The following is a 19,734-nucleotide window of genomic DNA, read 5'->3' on the forward strand; positions in this document are numbered from 1 at the left end:
TAAATATAGGGGAAAAAACGCATGTGCGTTTTTTTCCAGCGCTAAAAAACGCAAATGTGAAACCAGCCTTAGTCTGGTTTCACATTTGCGTTTTTTAGCGCTGGAAAAAAACGCATACCTGCGCATGCGTTTTTTCCCCTATATTTAACATGGGTGCGCATACCTGCGCGCTGGTAAGCGCATGTATGCGATTTTCATGCTCTGCCACTACTACACTGACAGATTGAAGAGCAGACAGTCAACCAAGAACCCATTATATCAGCGAAGAATGTGAGTATATTACATTATATGCCTGTCCTTTTAAATTATGTATGTACTAATGATTTTTATTATTTTTACATGCAGTATGTCTTCAGAATCAGAGTATTCCCCATCGCGGCAGGAATTGGCGCAAGCAGACCGTGAGGTGATTATTTTTGTGCATCTGGTAAGTATATCTGCTGCTTCTCCAAATCTCTTACGTTTTTTTCAACTTTTTTAAGACATCGTCATCATCCTCTTCTGTGGACGGGACTAGTGAGCGCGAAGAGCAGGAGCAGCGAAGCCAAGTCCCGGTGGTGATACGGAATGTAAGTATCAAATGATTTGTAATGTTCTTTATTTTTTATCTTCTATTTTTACTCTTTTTTATGTTTCTTTTTTTGTAACTTTTTATTCAATTTAAATTGGATTATTCTAATGAATGTGTTTTGTCTAGGTTCCACAACGAGATGAAGACGTGTACCTGGATAATGAGCAGCTCATCAGCCTGGTCCAGGAGCGTTCGCCGTTGTAGGACAGCCGTGACCGGCTGCACAAGGACATTGTGGTGACCCGGCGGCTATGGAATGAGGTGGCCGCAGCGTTGATGGATGGCTGGGACAGCGCCACAGCATCCTCCAAAAAGGCGTTTAGTGAGTATTTCCCTGCTCTGTATTGTGCCGCAGTGACTGTTGTCCTTGATGGCACTGTTGGGTTTCGTGCTAGGCATATTCTAGCAGGAAACCCAACAGTGTCATCGGGGTCTACAGTGACTGCTTTGAGTATTGTATTGCTACATTGTGCCGCAGTGACTGTTGTCCTTGACGGCACTGTTGGGTTTCGTGCTAGGTGTATTCTAGCAGGAAACCCAACAGTGTCATCGGGGTCTACAGTGACTGCTTTGAGTATTGTATTGCTACATTGTGCCGCAGTGACTGTTGTCCTTGACGGCACTGTTGGGTTTCGTGCTAGGTGTATTCTAGCAGGAAACCCAACAGTGTCATCGGGGTCTACAGTGACTGCTTTGAGTATTGTATTGCTACATTGTGCCGCAGTGACTGTTGTCCTTGACGGCACTGTTGGGTTTCGTGCTAGGTGTATTCTAGCAGGAAACCCAACAGTGTCATCGGGGTCTACAGTGACTGCTTTGAGTATTGTATTGCTACATTGTGCCGCAGTGACTGTTGTCCTTGACGGCACTGTTGGGTTTCGTGCTAGGTGTATTCTAGCAGGAAACCCAACAGTGTCATCGGGGTCTACAGTGACTGCTTTGAGTATTGTATTGCTACATTGTGCCGCAGTGACTGTTGTCCTTGACGGCACTGTTGGGTTTCGTGCTAGGTGTATTCTAGCAGGAAACCCAACAGTGTCATCGGGGTCTACAGTGACTGCTTTGAGTATTGTATTGCTACATTGTGCCGCAGTGACTGTTGTCCTTGACGGCACTGTTGGGTTTCGTGCTAGGTGTATTCTAGCAGGAAACCCAACAGTGTCATCGGGGTCTACAGTGACTGCTTTGAGTATTGTATTGCTACATTGTGCCGCAGTGACTGTTGTCCTTGACGGCACTGTTGGGTTTCGTGCTAGGTGTATTCTAGCAGGAAACCCAACAGTGTCATCGGGGTCTACAGTGACTGCTTTGAGTATTGTATTGCTACATTGTGCGGCAGTGACTGTTGTCCTTGACGGCACTGTTTTTTTTTATCAACAGTGGACAAAGTCCGAACACGTTGGCGTTCGATCAAGGACCGCTTCAACAGTGATGTTCGTGCTGAGGGCCAGGTTCGCAGTGGATCTGCGTCAAGGACCAGAACTAGATACCGTCACTATCACGCGTTGCAGTTCCTAAGACCGGTCCTTGCCACGAGATCGTAAGTATTATAAATTTTGGGTTTTTATTTTTATTAATCTGTGTTTTTCTAATCCACAGCTGATGCTTCTTGTAAAGGCATGGTAGTAATGATTTTCCTTTCTTCAACAGCACCTGGAGCAGCACCCTGCAACCTGGCCCTGGAGCGGTCCTTCCTCGGACGTCCTCTGACCCGTCCCAGCCATCCGACAGCCAGGAAGCACCTTGCAGGTCAACCACACACACAGCTGGTGACCAGGAAGCTGGGCCATCAGGTGTTCCCCTGTCCCAGGTCTCTGCCACTGGTTATGCGGGCACTACCCGCCAGCGGCAGAGGGCCTTGGACAGGAATGTCTTGCCCGAGTTTATGCATTTGAGCGAGACATTTAATTCCAGCCTCAAGTCACTGTCCGACAGAGTTGAAAGCGGTTTTGCACTCATGGAACGTGGTTTTAACCACTTTGAACACCGCTTCAATTCTGTAGAACAGCGCCTTGACCGTCTGGAGGCCGACCTCAACAGACCAGCACACCATTTTTTTAGTAAGATTGAAAAGGGCATGGCTGAACACCTTAGTCCTGATCAACAGCTGAATGTGCTGCAGGCCTGCAACAATGCTTTCTTGCAGGCTATGCAGCATAATCGGTACGGTCAGCAGTCAGTGGTGTCCTTTCCACCTGTGCCACCATTGACTCGCTTCACCTCACTACCGACTTGTGCTGCATACCACTGCACGGACACCTCTATTCAAAGCCAGGACACCCACCGTTACACCACCACAAGTCTGAGTGCAGTGCTGGTCACTTCACCGACACCACCATGGCAAGCGCTGCTCCTGTCTGGAGCACCACCGCCACTCCCATGCATGCGTGGAGCTCAGCCACCACTAGGCAAACATGGAACAGCCCTGCCGCTACAACAACATGTAGTAGCCCTGCCACCACCACTCTGCAAACCTGGACCATCACTGCCACCACCAGTCCTCCTGCAAGGACGAGCACTGACAACGAAGAGCAGCAGCAGCAGCCACCTCAGCAGCAGCAGCCACCTCAGCAGCAGCAGCCACCTCAGCAGCAGCCACCTCAGCAGCAGCAGCAACCACCTCAGCAGCAGCAACCACCTCAGCAGCAGCAGCCACCTCAGCAGCAGCAACCACCTCAGCAGCAGCAGCCACCTCAGCAGCAGCCGCCACCTCAGCAGCAGCCGCCACCTCAGCAGCAGCAGCCGCCACCTCAGCAGCAGCAGCAGCCACACCTGCAGACGGGGGACCTACACTCAATATTTGCCCCTAGTTCAAGGCGAAATCTATCAAGGCGGGCATTGGGCCAAAGTCGGTCCAGGCACACAAGCCTACGGCGACATGCCATTACAACTAATGTACCTGAACAGATTTCCTCTCCTCCAAGTGTTCCTAGTTTAATTCCCTTAACTGGACTACCTTCCCCCACAAGTTTTGTTGCCCCTTCCCCTCAAACACCGTCTTCAACAGCAAGTGTTGCATATTCCCTGCACACCCCCAAATTGAAACCATCTGCCCCCAAACGCCGGAAAAAATAATTTTTTGGTTTATTTTTGTGATAAAAAATAAATTTACATTTGTGGTTCACCATTACTAAGTTTCATTAATGTTGTTTGCGCCGCTCACACACACTGATGGGTAAATACATGTTAAAAACCAACCCAAGGCCTAGTATAGTCATATGTGAAATAATACACGGACTAGTATAGTCATACCAAGGCCTAGTGTAATAACTCGAGTTTTACCAACTTGGATCTGGTTTCATGAAAAACAAACTGTTGAAACTTGTCTTAAAAATAAGTTTCTTTCTAGTTTCACCAGTTTGTTTTTTGTGAAACAAGATGCTAGTTGTTAAAAATCGAGTTATTACAGTAGGCCTTGGTATGACTATACTAGGCCGTGGTATTTCACATATGACTATACTAGTAGGCCCAAGGCCTACTATACTCATATTTGAAATACCACGGCCTAGTATAGTCATTCCAAGGCCTAGTGTAATAACTCTAGTTTTACCAACTAGAATCTGGTTTCATGAAAAACAAACTGTTGAAACTTGTCTTAAAAATAAAGTTTCTTTCTAGTTTCACCAGGTTGTTTTTTGTGAAACAAGATGATAGTTGTTAAAAATCGAGTTATTACAGTAGGCCTTGGTATGACTATACTAGGCCGTGGTATTTCACATATGACTATACTAGTAGGCCCAAGGCCTACTATACTCATATTTGAAATACCACGGCCTAGTATAGTCATTCCAAGGCCTAGTGTAATAACTCTAGTTTTACCAACTAGAATCTGGTTTCATGAAAAACAAACTGTTGAAACTTGTCTTAAAAATAAAGTTTCTTTCTAGTTTCACCAGTTTGTTTTTTGTGAAACAAGATGCTAGTTGTTAAAAATCGAGTTATTACAGTAGGCCTTGGTATGACTATACTAGGCCGTGGTATTTCACATATTACTATACTACTAGCCCAAGGCCTACTATACATACTCATATTTGAAATACCACGGCCTAGTGTAGTCATTACAAGGCCTAGTGTAATAACTTTATTTTTACCAACTAGAATCTGGTTTCATGAAAAGCAAACTGTTGGTTTCAAGTTTCACCCGTTTGTTTTTCGTGAAACAAGATCCTAGTTGGCAAAAATTGAGTATGCCTTGTTATGACTATACTAGGCCGTGGTATTTCACATATGACTATACTAGTAGGCCCAAGGCATACTATACTCATATTTGAAATACCACGGCCTAGTATAGTCATTCCAAGGCCTAGTGTAATAACTTGTAAGTTGGAATGGAGCAGATTACATTCATCCACTCAATGCTGACTTGTATTCCCCATGGACTTTCATTGGGGTTGGGTTTTGAGGGTTGTGTTTTGAGAAAATCACATACTTTGTTTTCAACTAGTTGCACAATTTTCTCTTGAAAAAAAATGGTTTCCTGATTCATGGCCTGCAGCTTTGCTCGTTCCAATATATTTCACGCAGACTAGCAATGCTGCATTTTAACTCATATGTGTATTTACCTGCCCAGGTGTGTGAACATCATAAAATTCAGTTATACATGGGAAGTTTTTTATTAAATTGGAGTTTAAAAAATATAGTGCACTCAGTAATGGTATCAAATAAGGTTTTTTATTACCATAAACAAACAAAAACATTACACCATTTCATCTTGCCAGTGCACCCGTCCTACATCAGAAATAAAGTAGGCCGCAAATTGGTCCCTCATTTGGCCAACTTCAACGGATGACCTGAGAGTGTGCTGAGTGAATTCAGGCAATGGGTTAGGAGCATCATCGTCCAGTTCAAAGGTCGGGTGCTCTTTAGCCATCACAAAGTTATGTAGAACCACACAGGCCTTCACCACCTCATCGACTGTTTCAAGTTTAAGATTAATGGCCGTGCCCAGAATTCGCCATCTGGAAACAAGAATCCCAAAAGCACACTCGACAGTTCTTCTGGCCATGGTCAGCCTGTAATTAAATATTTTTTTGGTGTGGTCCAAGTCCCGGCTGGAGTAGGGTTTCAGTAAGTTTCCGCACATTTGAAAAGCCTCATCGCCAACCATTACAAAGGGCAGTGGCGGAGCTTCGGTGTGAGGAAGAGGCCATGGCATAGGGAAATTAAATTGGTTGCCATACAACCTACGGCCCATGTCTGAGTTTTTAAAAGCCTGTGAGTCATTACCACGGCCAAATGCTCCAATGTCCACTGCTACAAACATACATCCGGCATCCGCAATCGCAATGAGTACTATTGAAAAGTACTTTTTGTAATTATAGTACTCAGATCCCGTTCTTTGGGGTTTGATGATCCGTATGTGTTTACCATCAACAGCTCCCAAACAGTTGGGAAAATTGCATACTGTCCAGAATTTGTCAGCAATTTCCATCCACTTTTCAGCGGTGGGCAGGGGCATAAATTCTGGGCAAAGAACATTCCAGAGAGCCCGGCAGGTGTCAGCAACAATTCCAGACAAGGTAGAGATTCCAATACGGTACTGGAAGTGTAGTGAAGATAGGGTTTCTCCAGTCGCCAGGAATCTGTGAACAGACAAAGAAGTAAAATTAATATTTATGTATATTATTTTAAAAAACTATAAAATAAAATATTAGTACATTCACGAAAACTAATTACCCACGGTTTTGAATACTAAATTTAAAAAAAACCCAGCAGACCGCACCCCTTGGTTTTTAAAACATACCGTAATGTCACCAGTAGCCGTTCCTCAGGAGGAATCGCACGACGGAGCTGTGTGTCCTGTCTCCGGATGGATTGTTGGACACGAGCAAGCAAATCCATGAAACTTTCGTGGGACATCCTGATATAATCTGTAAATTTCTCCGGGTTTGCCTGTAGCTCGCTGTAGAGGGTGTGGTATGCCCCACGGCTCTCCCGGAGTTCAACAATCGGATGTATCCACATACGCCGCCGTCTTCGCTGCCTCTCTCTCTTCCTTTGTTCATGGCAAGCAACTGCATACGCCTGAGCCATCGCGATGTCCAAATCCAAGTTGAAGTGAAAACTCTTCCAGCGCAGATCCATGGTCACGAGAAGAATCAAGCAAATGTGAAGAATACTGTAGACAGGGTCTATATATTAACATACCACACCCACAATGAAGTCCCATTGGTCTTGTGTGTTGTTGAATGGTTGTTTTTTCATTTTTGTGGGGTTTTTCCAAAATCTGTAAAAAAACGCAAACGCACAAAAAACGCATACAAACGCGCAAAAATGCTGCGTTTTTTCCTGCATGCGCATAAAAATGCTTGAAAAAAACGCAGTGTTTGTATGCATTTGTATGCGTTTTTTTAATGCGTTTTTTTGCGGGAAAAACGCGCTGCAAAAAAAAGCAAGTGTGAAACTAGCCTTAGGGTCTGATTTTGTGGGCGGAGAACCTCTGGATCCAATTTGGTGGGCGGGACCACTCTGGGTTCGATTTGGTTGGCGGGACCACTCTGGGTCCAATTGGTGGGCGGGGCCTCTCAGGGTCCGATTTGGTTGGCGGGACCACTCTGGGTCCTATTTAGTGGGCAGGGCCCCACAGGGTCCGATTTGGTGGGCGGGGCCCCTCAGGGTCCGGTTTGGTGGGCAGGGCCTCTCTGGGTCCGATTTGGTGGGTGGGGCCACTCTGGGTAAGATTTGGAGGCTGGGGTCGCTCAGCCTCCGATTTGGAGGCCGGGGTTGATGAGCTTCCGATTTGGAGGCCGAGGTCAAAGAGCCTCCGATTTGGAGGCCGGGGTGGCTCAGCCTCCGATTCGGAGACCGGGGTGGCTCAGCCTTCGATTCGGGGGCCGGGGTGGCTCAACCTCCGATTTGGAGGCCGTTGTCGATCAGCCTCCGATTTGGAGGCCGGGGTGGCTCAGCCTCCGATTTGGAGCCTGGGGTCACTCAGCTTTCGATTTGGCGCGCCGGCCCATTAAAACTCATTTCGGTGCGCCGGCCCTTTAAGAATCACTTTGGCGCGTCGGCCCTTTAAGAGCCAGTTTGGCTCACTGGGCTTCTAAATCCACTTTGGCACACATTCTCTCTCAGGGGTATACGTCATGTGATGAAGCTAGATTTGCATTTGTGCTGTGGGTTTCACTTTAAGAGCTGATATTATCTGGCAGAATCTGTGTCCTGGGGGGGTCATGTATAGTTCGCAGACGGTGGCATAGTAACTGGGTGTGCCTGCGCATATCAATGAGCTTAACTGCCATTTGAATCGCCTCAGGGCATGTTTTCTCTGTGGCAACATTTTCCCATTGAAATGCATTGAGGAAAATGTTTATTCAAATGCAAATTGCGCAAAAACTACAAATCCGATCGACACGAAAATTAATTAGCACACCACTCGTGGACGCTGGCTTCGAAACGACACTTCAACAGAGTCTGTGCGTGTAGCGGTTCGGGCCGCATTAATTGCGGAAAATCAACTGAATAATAATAAGAAGAAGAAGCAGAAGAAGAAGTTAGCAGCGTTCGGATTACAATATAGTGGTTTTTTCAAGCACTATAATAAAAGTAAGTTACTCTTCAAGGTAAAGTCTCACCACATCTCAAAATATCACTGGACAATGACCATTGAAACACCTGCTTCTTAAGATTGTCGCTTTTGGCATTTCCACATTTCTCTAAGGCAATGTTTGGAGAATTTTATATAGAGTAAATCTGACCTATGGAAACCCGGCAATGTTCATTATTTGAACTGAGATGTCTTTTGTACCCTGCAGACCCATCATAGACCTGTATTAAACCGATGAAATGATACCTTAATGGGGTTCTGTCAGTGGTCACCTGGCAGCTCTAAAATAACTACCACACAGAGGCTTAGCGCAAGTCACACCACTTACCAGATCACAGAGGCCGCCCTGGCCTTCACACTTTAACCCCAGTACTGGTATCTGTAGGTTTTCTGAGTTGGGGTGCAAATCAAGTCACACAGAATGATATAATGCTCATTGTAAATATGTTAACATGACCATAGTTTCAATAAAAACATTTTATATTAGAAAAACCACAAGCAAGCAAGATGATTACAGCCTATTAGTGGCACACATACTATTAGATTAGGTGGGCTGCCCAGCACTATGTAAGTGCATCCCATGAGAACAGATATCCCAGTTTATAAGGCAAAAAAGTGCTGGGCTTTGCTGTACCCTGAAAAATAAAGTGGTTGATATTTTGGCCAAGATATGTAAACTCACAACCCGCATCAAGAGGCCTCACACTTGTGCGTTCTAACACTAAATTTAAAAGCAAAGCCACAAAAAGAGGAATAAAAATCCTCCAGAATTGCAAAAAATGTTGTAATCTGTCACGGACGTGGTTTGTGGAACCACTGTGCCACATACTGCGGAGAGCCTGGAGGGGCGTAACTAAGCAAGCACCTGACTGTTCACTAGACCCTCTGAAGGTGAGGTTAGACTTGGCTCCTGATGAACGCCAGGTGCCACTCCAGGACAGACCAATGTACCCGCATCAGCTGGACCCATTAGGACAGACTGGATTTAGAAGCAGGCAGAGTTTGTATCAGAGTGCAGTAGGCAGAGTTCGTATCAGAGTGCAGCAGACAGTCTTCATCAGAGTGCAGCAGGCAGGATCTGCACCAGAGTGCAGCAGGCAGGATCTGTACCAGAGTGCACCAGAGTGCAGCAGGCAGGATCTGCACCAGAGTGCAGCAGGGGCTGGTATGTAACCTTACACAACATATTCTGCAAAACAGGAAGGTTGCTCTGGCACCTCCCCAGTGGGGAGGAAGCAATATATACACTACACAATGTCTCTAGGCCATTGGTTGGGGAGGAAATAGCAAGTGGATGTACTGACCCTTCAAGAGGGTGGGAGCGCACGTGCACGTGCTCTAAGGACATGGCTGGAATCCCGGCTGGAAGCTCTGCTGGGAGCATGCACAGCATGGGGAAGAGAAGCACCGACCACAGCGCGGGCGAGTGAAGTGACATGCCGGAGACCCTGCCTGTCTGAGCAGGGCTCCGGCATGGTGCTAACGCGATATTGCATATCTTTGACAAAATACCAGCCGCTTTTGTGTAATCTAACACCAAGCAATCTCCCCCTCCATGAATTTGTAGATTGTGAGTGGTTGTCTCATCAGTATTTTGCACCTGTGCTGCCACCCTCTTTACAACATGGGTGTGCTGCATCCTAAGAGTGCATTAGTTCTGAAACCTGGGCAGGTAAACACTACTGCCGCTTTTTTGCTGTATTAATAAAAGATGTGACACATGCTTTCAAGATGGATTTGAGATTAGGCTAATTAGAGAATTATTTTATCAAAACACTGGTTAGTATACTTTTATTATGTAAGTTGTAAGTTGTATGAACTTTACTGAACAGTAAGCAATTAAAAAAATGAATGCATAGGAAACATCAATAGATACAAAGTATACAGAAAGGCATTAGGGCTGTCCCGGCTGGACAGTTCCTAAGGAAGAGACAGATTTGTTCCACTAAAGAAGAATTGTTTTCTCAGTTGGCTGATCTTAATATGTGGTTTGAAACATGCGGCTACAGCCGCAGGAGCAGCAGACGTGGCTATGACAGGGCCACAAGGACACCACGTAATGACCTTCTGTATTCCACTAATAACAGCAGGAAGGGTCAAGTGGTGGGAGGTAAGGTTAGGTTTATTATAACTTACAGCCATGAATGAACTAATGTTAGAGAAATTTTAATGCATTGGTCTATTGTGATGACTAAGCCTTCCCTGCAACCTGTACTCGGCGACTTTCCATCTATAACAGCCAGAAGATCCCCAAACCTGGCCAACCTATTGGTCAAGAGTCTCTACATTCCTCCCATTACAAATCCCTTTGGAACTAGAGGCCCTTTACGTGGGTGCTTCCAATGTGGCCATTGCCTGGCGTGCACGAATGTCATACGGAGCTCATCTTTTGAATCCTCAGATGGGCTCAAACAGTATCATATTAGACAGCATATCACATGTGGCACTACAAATGTTATATACTATGCCACATGTGGATGCTCCAATATATATCGGGTTGACTTCTAGAGAGCTCCGTGTTCATGTACGGGAGAACGTGAGGGACATTCACGTAGCAAGGACCATGTCTGATCCCTCTGACCTGATGACGATTCCCCGTCACTTTAAACAATTTCATGACTGTGATGCGGGATCTCTTCAGGTCAGGGGGATTGAAAGTATCCAACTAGGTGTGAGAGGTGGAAATTACAAAAAAATCCTGGCACAACGTGAGGCCAGTTGGATTGTGCACCTTAATACCATGTCCCCTAGAGGCCTTAATGAACCTCTTAGTTTCTCCTCTTTCCTCTAAGGTACTTTCTCTTGAGAAATATATATACATTTAGGTCCATATATATTTGGACAGAGACAACATTTTTCTAATTTTGGTTCTAAACATTACCACAATGAATTTTAAACAAAACAATTCAGATGCAGTTGAAGTTCAGACTTTCAGCTTTCATTTGAGGATATCCACATTAAAATTGGATGAAGAGTTTAGGAGTTTCAGCTCCTTCACATGTGCCACCCTGTTTTTAAAGGGACCAAAAGTAATTGGACAATTGACTCCAAGGCTATTTCATGGACAGGTGTGGGCAATCCCTTCATTATGTCATTCTCAATTAAGCAGATAAAAGGCCTGGAGTTGATTTGAGGTGTGGTGCTTGCATTTGGAAGGTTTTGCTGTGAAGGAAACATACGGTCAAAGGAGCTCTCCATGCAGGTGAAACAAGCCATCCTTAACCCCTTCACCCCCAAGGGTGGTTTGCACGTTCATGACCGGGCCAATTTTTACAATTCTGACCACTGTACCTTTATGAGGTCATAACTCTGGAACGCTTCCATGGATCCCGGTGATTCTGACATTGTTTTCTCGTGACATATTGTACTTCATGTTAGTGGTAAAATTTCATTCAAATAACTTGCGTTTATTTGTGAGAAAAATGGAAATTTGGCGAAAATTTTGAAAATTTCGCAATTTTCCAACTTTGAATTTTTATGCCCTTAAATCACAGAGATACGGCACACAAAAAACTTGATAACTAACATTTCCCACATGTTTACTTTACATCAGCACAATTTTGGAACCAAAATTTTTTTTTGTTAGGAAGTTATAAGGGTTAAAAGTTGACCAGCGATTTCTCATTTTTACAATACCATTTTATTTTTAGGACCACATCACATTTGAAGCCACTTTGAGGGGTCTATATGATAGAAAATACCCAAAAGTGACACCATTCTAAAAACTGCACCCCTTAAGGTGCTCAAAACCACATTCAAGAAGTTTATTAACCCTTTAGGTGCGTCACAGGAATTTTTTTGAATATTTAAAAAAAAAATGAACATCTAACTTTTTTTCATAAAAAAAATAATTCAGGTTCAATTTTTTTTATTTTACCAAGGGTAACAGGAGAATTTGGACTGCAAAAGTTATTGTGCAATTTGTCCTGAGTACGCAGATACCTGATACGTGGGGGGGAACGACTGTTTCGGCGCATGGCAGAGCTCAGAATGGAAGGAGCGCCGTTTGACTTTTTCAATGCAAAATTGGCTGGAATTCAGATTGGACGCCATGTCATGTTTGGAGAGTCCCTGATGTACCTAAACAGTGGAAACCCCCTACAAGTGACCCCATTTTGGAAACTAGACCCCTCAAGGAACTTATCTAGATATGTGGTGAGAACTTTGAACCCACAAGGGCTTTACAGAAGTTTATAACGTACAGCGGTACAATTAAAAAATCATATTTTTTCCACAAAAATGATCTTTTCACCCCAATTTTTATTTTCCCAAGGGTAACAGGACCCTAAAAGTTATTGTGCAATTTGTCTTGAGTACGCTGATACCCCACATGTGGGGGTAAACCATTATTTGGGCACATGGCAGAGCTCGGAAGGGAAGCAGCGCCATTTGACGTTTTTGGCTGGAATTGAGATCGGACACCATGTCGCGTTTGGAAAACTCCTGATGTACCAAAACAGTGGAAACCCCCCACAAATGACACCATTTTGGAAACTAGACCCCCTAAGGAACTTATCTAGATATGTGGTGAGAACTTTGAACCCCCATGGGCTTCACAGAAGTTTATAACATAAAGCCATACAATTAAAAAATCATATTTTTTTCCACAAAAATGATCTTTTCACCCTCAATTCTTATTTTTCCAAGGGTAACAGGGCCCTAAAAGTTATTGTGCAATTTGTCATGAGTACGCTGATACCCCACATGTGGGGGTAAACCACTATTTGGGCGCATGGCAGAGCTCGGAAGGGAAGCAGCGCCATTTGAGGTTTTTGGCTGGAATTGAGATCGGACACCATGTCGCGTTTGGAAAACTCCTGATGTACCAAAACAGTGGAAACCCCCCACAAATGACACCATTTTGGAAACTAGACCCCCTAAGGAACTTATCTAGATGTGAGGTGAGCACTTTGAACCCCCAAGGGCTTCACAGAAGTTTATAATGCCCGGGCATGAAAATAAAAAAATCCTATTTTTTCCACAAACATGATCAATTAGTCCCCAATTTTTTTATTTTCCCAAGGGTAACAGGAGAAATTGAACCCCAAAAGTTGTTGTCCAATTTGTCCTGAGTACGCTGACACCCCATATGTGGGATAAAACTACTGTATGGACACACGTCAGGGCTCGGAAGGGAAGCAGTGATGTTTTGGAATGCAGACTTTGATGGAATGGTCTGCGGGTGTCATGTGCGTTTGGAGAGGCCCTGATGTACCTAAACTATTGAAACTCCCCACAAGTGACCCCATTTTGGACACTAGACCCCCCTCAGAACTTATCTAGATGTGTGGTGAGCACTTTGAACCCCCAAGTGCTTCACAGAAGTTTATAACACTCGGACGTGAAAATAAAAAAATCATTTTTTTCCACAAAAAATGATATTTTTGCCCCCAATTTTTTATTTTCCTAAGGGTAACAGGAGAAATTTGACCCCAAAAATTGTTTTGCAATTTGTCCTGAGTAGGCTGATACCCTACATGTGGGGGTAAAACACTGTTTGGGCGCATGGCAGAGCTTGGAAGGGAAGGAGCACCATTTGACTTCTTCAACTCAGAATTGACTGGAATTGAGATCAGACGCCATGTTGCATTTGAGAAGCCCCTGATGTGCCCAAACAGTGGAAACCCCCCCAATTATAACTCCAACCCTAACCCCAACACACCCCTAACCCTAATCTGAGCCCTAATCCTAGCCCTAACCCTAGCCCTAACCCTAGCCCTTACCCTAGCCCTAACCCTAGCCCTAACCCTAACCCTAGCCCTAACCCTAATGGGAAAATGGAAATAAATACTTTTTTTTTAATTTTATTATTTTTCCCTAACTAAGGGGGTGATAACGGGGGGTTTGATTTACTATTTATGGCGGTTTTTATGTTTGGCGGCTGTCAGACGCTAAAAGACGCTTTTTATTGTAAAAATAGTTTTTGCATCACCACATATTGAGAGCTATAATTTTTCCTTATTTTGACCCACCGAGTCATGTAAGGCCTTATTTTTTGCGGGACGAGTTGATGTTTTTATTGGTACCATTTTCGGGCACGTGACATTTTTTGATCGCTTTTTATTCCTATTTTTGGGACGCAGAATGAATAAAAACCAGCGTTTCATGAATTTCTTTTGGGGGGGTGCGTTTACACCATTCCGCGTACGGTAAAATTGATAAAGCGGTTTTATTCTTCGGGTCAGTATGGTTACAGCGATACCTCATTTAGGTCTTTTTTTATGTTTTTGTCGGTTTTATGCAATGAAAACTATTTTATATAAAAAATAATTATTTTTGCATCGCTTTATTCTGCGAGCTATAACTTTTTTATTTTTTCGCTGATGATGCTGTGTGGTGGCTCGTTTTTTGCGGGACAAGATGACGTTTTCAGCGGTACCATGGATATTTATATGCATCTTTTTGATCGCGCGTTATTACACTTTTTGTTTGGTGGTATGATAATAAATCATTATTTTTTGCTTCGTTTTTTATTTTTATTTTTTAAGGGGTTCGCTAAAGGGGTTAACTAATGGGACAGTTTTATTGGGCGGGTCGTTTCGGACGCGGCGATACCTAATATGTGTACTTTTATTGTTTTTTTTATTATTTCCAAAAAATGGATTTATTGGGGGAATATTTTTTTTTTTTTTTCTAATTTATTTGTCGATTTTTTTTTATTTATTTTAACACTTTTTTTTTTTTTTTTTACTTTATTAAATAGTCCCAGGTGGGACATCACTGTCCTGTGACAGATCGCTGATCTGTCACATCACAGATCACTGTGACAGATCAGCGATCTGACACAGGCACTGCAGAAGGCTTCCTCATGCCTGCGCTTTGCAGGCACTGAGGAAGCCAGCTTCCTGCAGGCCCCGTCGCCATCTTGGATTCGGGGGCCTGGAGGAAAGGAGCCCCCCCCGCAGCAGCGCTGCACATTGCGCTGCCGTGGGGGGCTCAGGGAAGCACGGAGGGAGCCCCCTCCCTGCAGATGCTACCCTTTAACCCCGGTACACCGCGATCATGTTTGATCGCTGTGTGCAAGGGGTTAACGTGTCGTGGGCGGTCCATGACCGCCCCTGACACATTGTGCCGGGTGTCAGCTGTGATAATCAGCTGACACCCGGCCGCGATCAGCGGCGCTCACCACGTGGGCGCCGCTGATCGCGCCGACGTACTATCCCGTCCATGGGCATAGGGGCCCAGGTCCCATGGACGGGATAGTACGTCGGATGGCAGAAAGGGGTTAAGCTGCAAAAACAGAAAAAACCCATCCGAGAAATTGCTACAGCATTAGGAGTGGCAAAATCTACTGTCTGGTACATCCTGAGAAAGAAAGAAAGCACTGGTGAACTCATCAATGCAAAAAGACCTGGGTGCTCACAGAGACAACAGTGGTGGATGATCGCAGAATCCAAATCTACCATAAAGAGAAGACTGCATGAAAGTAAATACAGAGGGTTCACTGCACGGTGCAAGCCACTCATAAGCATCAAGAATAAAAAGGCTAGACTGGACTATGCTAAAAAACATCTAAAAAAGCCAGCAAAGTTCTAGAAGAACATTCTTTGGACAGATGAAACCAAGATCAACCTCTACCAGAATGATGGAAAGAGAAAAGTATGGCGAAGGCGTGGTACAGCTTATGATCCAAAGCATACCACATCATCTGTAAAACACGGCGGAGGCAGTGTGATGACTTGCGCATGCATGGCTGCCAGTGGCACTGGGTCACTATTGTTTATTGATGATGTGACACAGGACAGAAGCAGCCGAATGAATTCTGAGGTATTCAGAGCCATACTGTGTGCTCAGATCCAGCCAAATGCAGCCAAACTGATTGGTCATCGTTTCATACTACAGATGGACAATGAGCCAAAACATAAAGCCAAAGCAACCCAGGAGTTTATTAAAGCAAAGAAGTGGAATATTCTAGAATGGCCAAGTCAGTCACCTGATCTCAACCCAATTGAGCATGCATTTCACTTGTTAAAGACTAAACTTCAGACAGGCCCACAAACAAACAGCAACTGAAAACCACCGCAGTGAAGGCCTTGCAGAGCATCAAAAAGGAGGAAACACAGCGTCTGGTGATGTCCATGAGTTCAAGACTTCAGGCAGTCATTGGCAACAAAGGGTTTTCAACCAAGTACCAGAAATGAAAATTTTATTTACAATTAGAGTTGAGCGACTTTTGGTTTTTTAGGGTCGCGTTTCGTTTCGTGAAACCCGACTTTTCCAAAAGTCGGGTCGAGCAAGATCGTCCGATTATAGGGAAAAGTCGGAGTCGTCCCGAAACACGAAACCCAATGTAAGTCAATGGGGAATAAAAGTCGGCAGTGAGAGGAGGACAGGAAACACACCTACAGTGCCCATTTGAATGCCAAAAGCATCAATTCTTCTTACTTAAGCTTGTCAACCTTAATTAACTTCATAATACAAGTTACGCACTGAAAAATGGGGGTTATTTGGCTAAAGTTGTGGGGGGGGAGGGCTGGCTGCAGGTTTTCATGTGCCCTGGGCGAAAGAGCGCCCCTTTAACACATACCACAACTCATCATGCTCCGATACGGCAGAGAAATAGCGGTATAGTACAATGAAAAATACCTCACTTTTTACATCTCATGAAGAGGCCCATCTATTTCTCCATACAGAATCATTGGTCCCATATAATGTTTGAAACAGTATATGATGAGCTCCACATAATGCTACAGTATATGTTGGTCCCCATGGATGAAGCTCCACTGTCTTATGGGCCCAAATAATGCTCCAAACATAATGGGCCCCATTTCTAATGCTCTAGTGTATAATGGGTCCTGTAAATGCTGCTCCAGTGTCTGATGTCCACCTTTGGAATGTTCCAGTGTATGGTGGGCCCCATATATCATTCTCCAGAGTATAGTGCTCCCCAAAAATTGCTGTCCCAACATTGAAAACAATCAAATAAGTCTCCTCGCTAGGGAATCCCTGTACTTGTCTGGACTCCTTGTCGTCCCCATCTTCCATCTCACTGCACAGTATTTCAACTTTGCAAGTGCTGTGATCCTGAGTAAGCAGGGGGGGCCCACTCGTTGGCGATGGCACTGGCACAGGGCCCCTGATAGTACGGTGGTGTGTCTGATGGCGGGTGGGCCGAACCTGCACTTTCATCTGCAGCTTCCTCTTTGTCACCGTGTAAGATGGAACTGTATATGGGAAGGGTAACCTGAGTTTCATCAGGGTCAGATTCAGGTCGTGTAGCGTGCGAGGGGAATGTAGTGGTCTGGGTCAATGTACCAGCAGATTCATCGAGCAGTGGCTGGGCATCAGTGCACTTGTGTCGCCCCCAGGAGTACGGTCGCCACAGTGGCATTACCTTCTTCCTAGGGAGTGTGATGTCATGCTTGGGAGCAACGAAGGATCTCTCTAGCAGGTTAACTGATTGGGCGGCGTTATTCCCACGAGTCATGACCCTCCAAACAGCGTTCATGAAGGCAAAGTGTTTGTTTTACGTGGGCAGTATGGTTGCAAAGCTGAACCTTAAAGGAATGTCCAGAAGGGCACCACCAGGAGTGGAGCCTACGTTTAAATTCGACTCCACCCGGGAAACCTCAACCATGCCAGCTACAGAACAGATGCACACATTGCAAGCTTAATTCCGTTAACGAACGAGACACCGTCATGCCTCGCGGTCCGAGTCCGGCTTACTAGAGGGACACGTGAGGCTCTGGCACATTAGATTGGCCAATAACTGGTGTGTCATGCCCTTACATGTCCGTGGCTGCATGTGCGCTACACTGAAAAGGCCAGCGTTTGTCGCTTACAGGTGCAGATAACCCGCTGAACAACGTTAGTGATGGGGATCACTGATTACAATTATTACCCGCGAACAATGATTTCCCAGTAAGTGCAGGTCAACCGCAGTTCCGGAATTAGGCCTAACCGTCATTCCTGAAAAAATGAAAAACTTACGTGTGCAAACCACAGGTGCTGTAGCTTGCTTAACAGCTCGCCAGCCGTTCTCACGCCCAGTATGGATTACACGTGATTGCTCAAAGGTGAGAAAGGGTACCTTATACCCAGATAACATGTATGGATAGCGTACACATTCAAAATATATGTCTCAGGAGGCAGGCTCAGACGGTGTCAGGCCCAGTATGGATTGCACGTGATTGCACAAAGGTTAGAAAGGGTACCATTTCCCCAGATAACATGTATGGATAGCGTACACATTCAAAATATATGTCTCAGGAGGCAGGCTCAGACGGTGTCAGGCCCAGTATGGATTGCACGTGATTGCACAAAGGTTAGAAAGGGTACCGTTTCCCCAGATAACATGTATGGATAGCGTACACATTCAAAATATATGTCTCAGGAGGCAGGCTCAGACGGTGTTAGGCCCAGTATGGATTGCACGTGATTGCACAAAGGTTAGAAAGGGTACCGTATCCCCAGATAACATGTATGGATAGCGTACACATTCAAAATATATGTCTCAGGAGGCAGGCTCAGACGGTGTTAGGCCCAGTATGGATTGCACGTGATTGCACAAAGGTTAGAAAGGGTACCGTATCCCCAGATAACATGTATGGATAGCGTACACATTCAAAATATATGTCTCAGGAGGCAGGCTCAGACGGTGTTAGGCCCAGTATGGATTGCACGTGATTGCACAAAGGTTAGAAAGGGTACCGTATCCCCAGATAACATGTATGGATAGCGTACACATTCAAAATATATGTCTCAGGAGGCAGGCTCAGATGGTGTTAGGCCTAGTATGGATTGCACGTGATTGCACAAAGGTTAGAAAGGGTACCGTATCCCCAGATAACATGTATGGATAGCGTACACATTCAAAATATATGTCTCAGGAGGCAGGCTCAGACGGTGTCAGGCCCAGTATGGATTGCACGTGATTGCACAAAGGTTAGAAAGGGTACCGTTTCCCCAGATAACATGTATGGATAGCGTACACATTCAAAATATATGTCTCAGGAGGCAGGCTCAGACGGTGTCAGGCCCAGTATGGATTGCACGTGATTGCACAAAGGTTAGAAAGGGTACCGTTTCCCCAGATAACATGTATGGATTGCGTACACATTCAAAATATATGTCTCAGGAGGCAGGCTCAGACGGTGTCAGGCCCAGTATGGATTGCACGTGATTGCACAAAGGTTAGAAAGGGTACCGTTTCCCCAGATAACATGTATGGATAGGGTACACATTCAAAATATATGTCTATACATCAGGAGGCAGGCTCAGACGGTGTCAGGCACAGTATGGATTTGACGGCCCAGATTACACAGCGGAGGAGCAGGGAGAGGTAAAGATTGCAAATGCTGGGGCCCTGCCCAAGCAAGGGGGGCCCACTTGTGGGCGTCGGTACTGGCACTGGGCCCCTCATAGTACAGCGGTGTGTCTGACGGCGGGTGTGCACCACCACCGTCAGAGACACTTGATTGCACTATGAGGGACCCTGTGCCAGTGCCCGCGCCCAAGAGTCGGCCTACCCACCTGTCCAGGGCAACGGCACTCGCACGGTGTCATGCGCTAGGTGGTGACCCCGGCCATGGGGGGGAGGCAGCACAGTTAGGGAGTTTTAGAAAGTGGCATATGTTGATGTTGGACATTCAGCTGATGCAATAGGTGAAATAGGTGA

The 19,734-nt window shown here is 45.2% G+C and overlaps 1 protein-coding gene across 1 annotated transcript in view; it reads left to right on the forward strand.

Moving 5' to 3' along the window:
- The first annotated feature begins 680 nt into the window (after nt 1-680).
- Nucleotides 681-19,734, forward strand: part of LOC141084017 (uncharacterized) — a 69,101-nt gene continuing 50,047 nt past the window's right edge. Inside the window, exons 1-3 of the mRNA XM_073568394.1 lie at nt 681-893; nt 1,952-2,111; nt 2,222-3,201. Coding sequence (XP_073424495.1) covers nt 848-893; nt 1,952-2,111; nt 2,222-3,201 — 1,186 coding nt within the window. The 5' untranslated portion in view covers nt 681-847. The remainder of the gene's footprint in view (nt 894-1,951; nt 2,112-2,221; nt 3,202-19,734) is intronic.

Source organism: Dendrobates tinctorius, unplaced genomic scaffold, assembly GCF_039654945.1.
Source record: "Dendrobates tinctorius isolate UK_male_01 unplaced genomic scaffold, ASM3965494v1 ptg000022l, whole genome shotgun sequence".
NCBI classification, from domain to species: Eukaryota; Metazoa; Chordata; class Amphibia; order Anura; family Dendrobatidae; genus Dendrobates; species Dendrobates tinctorius.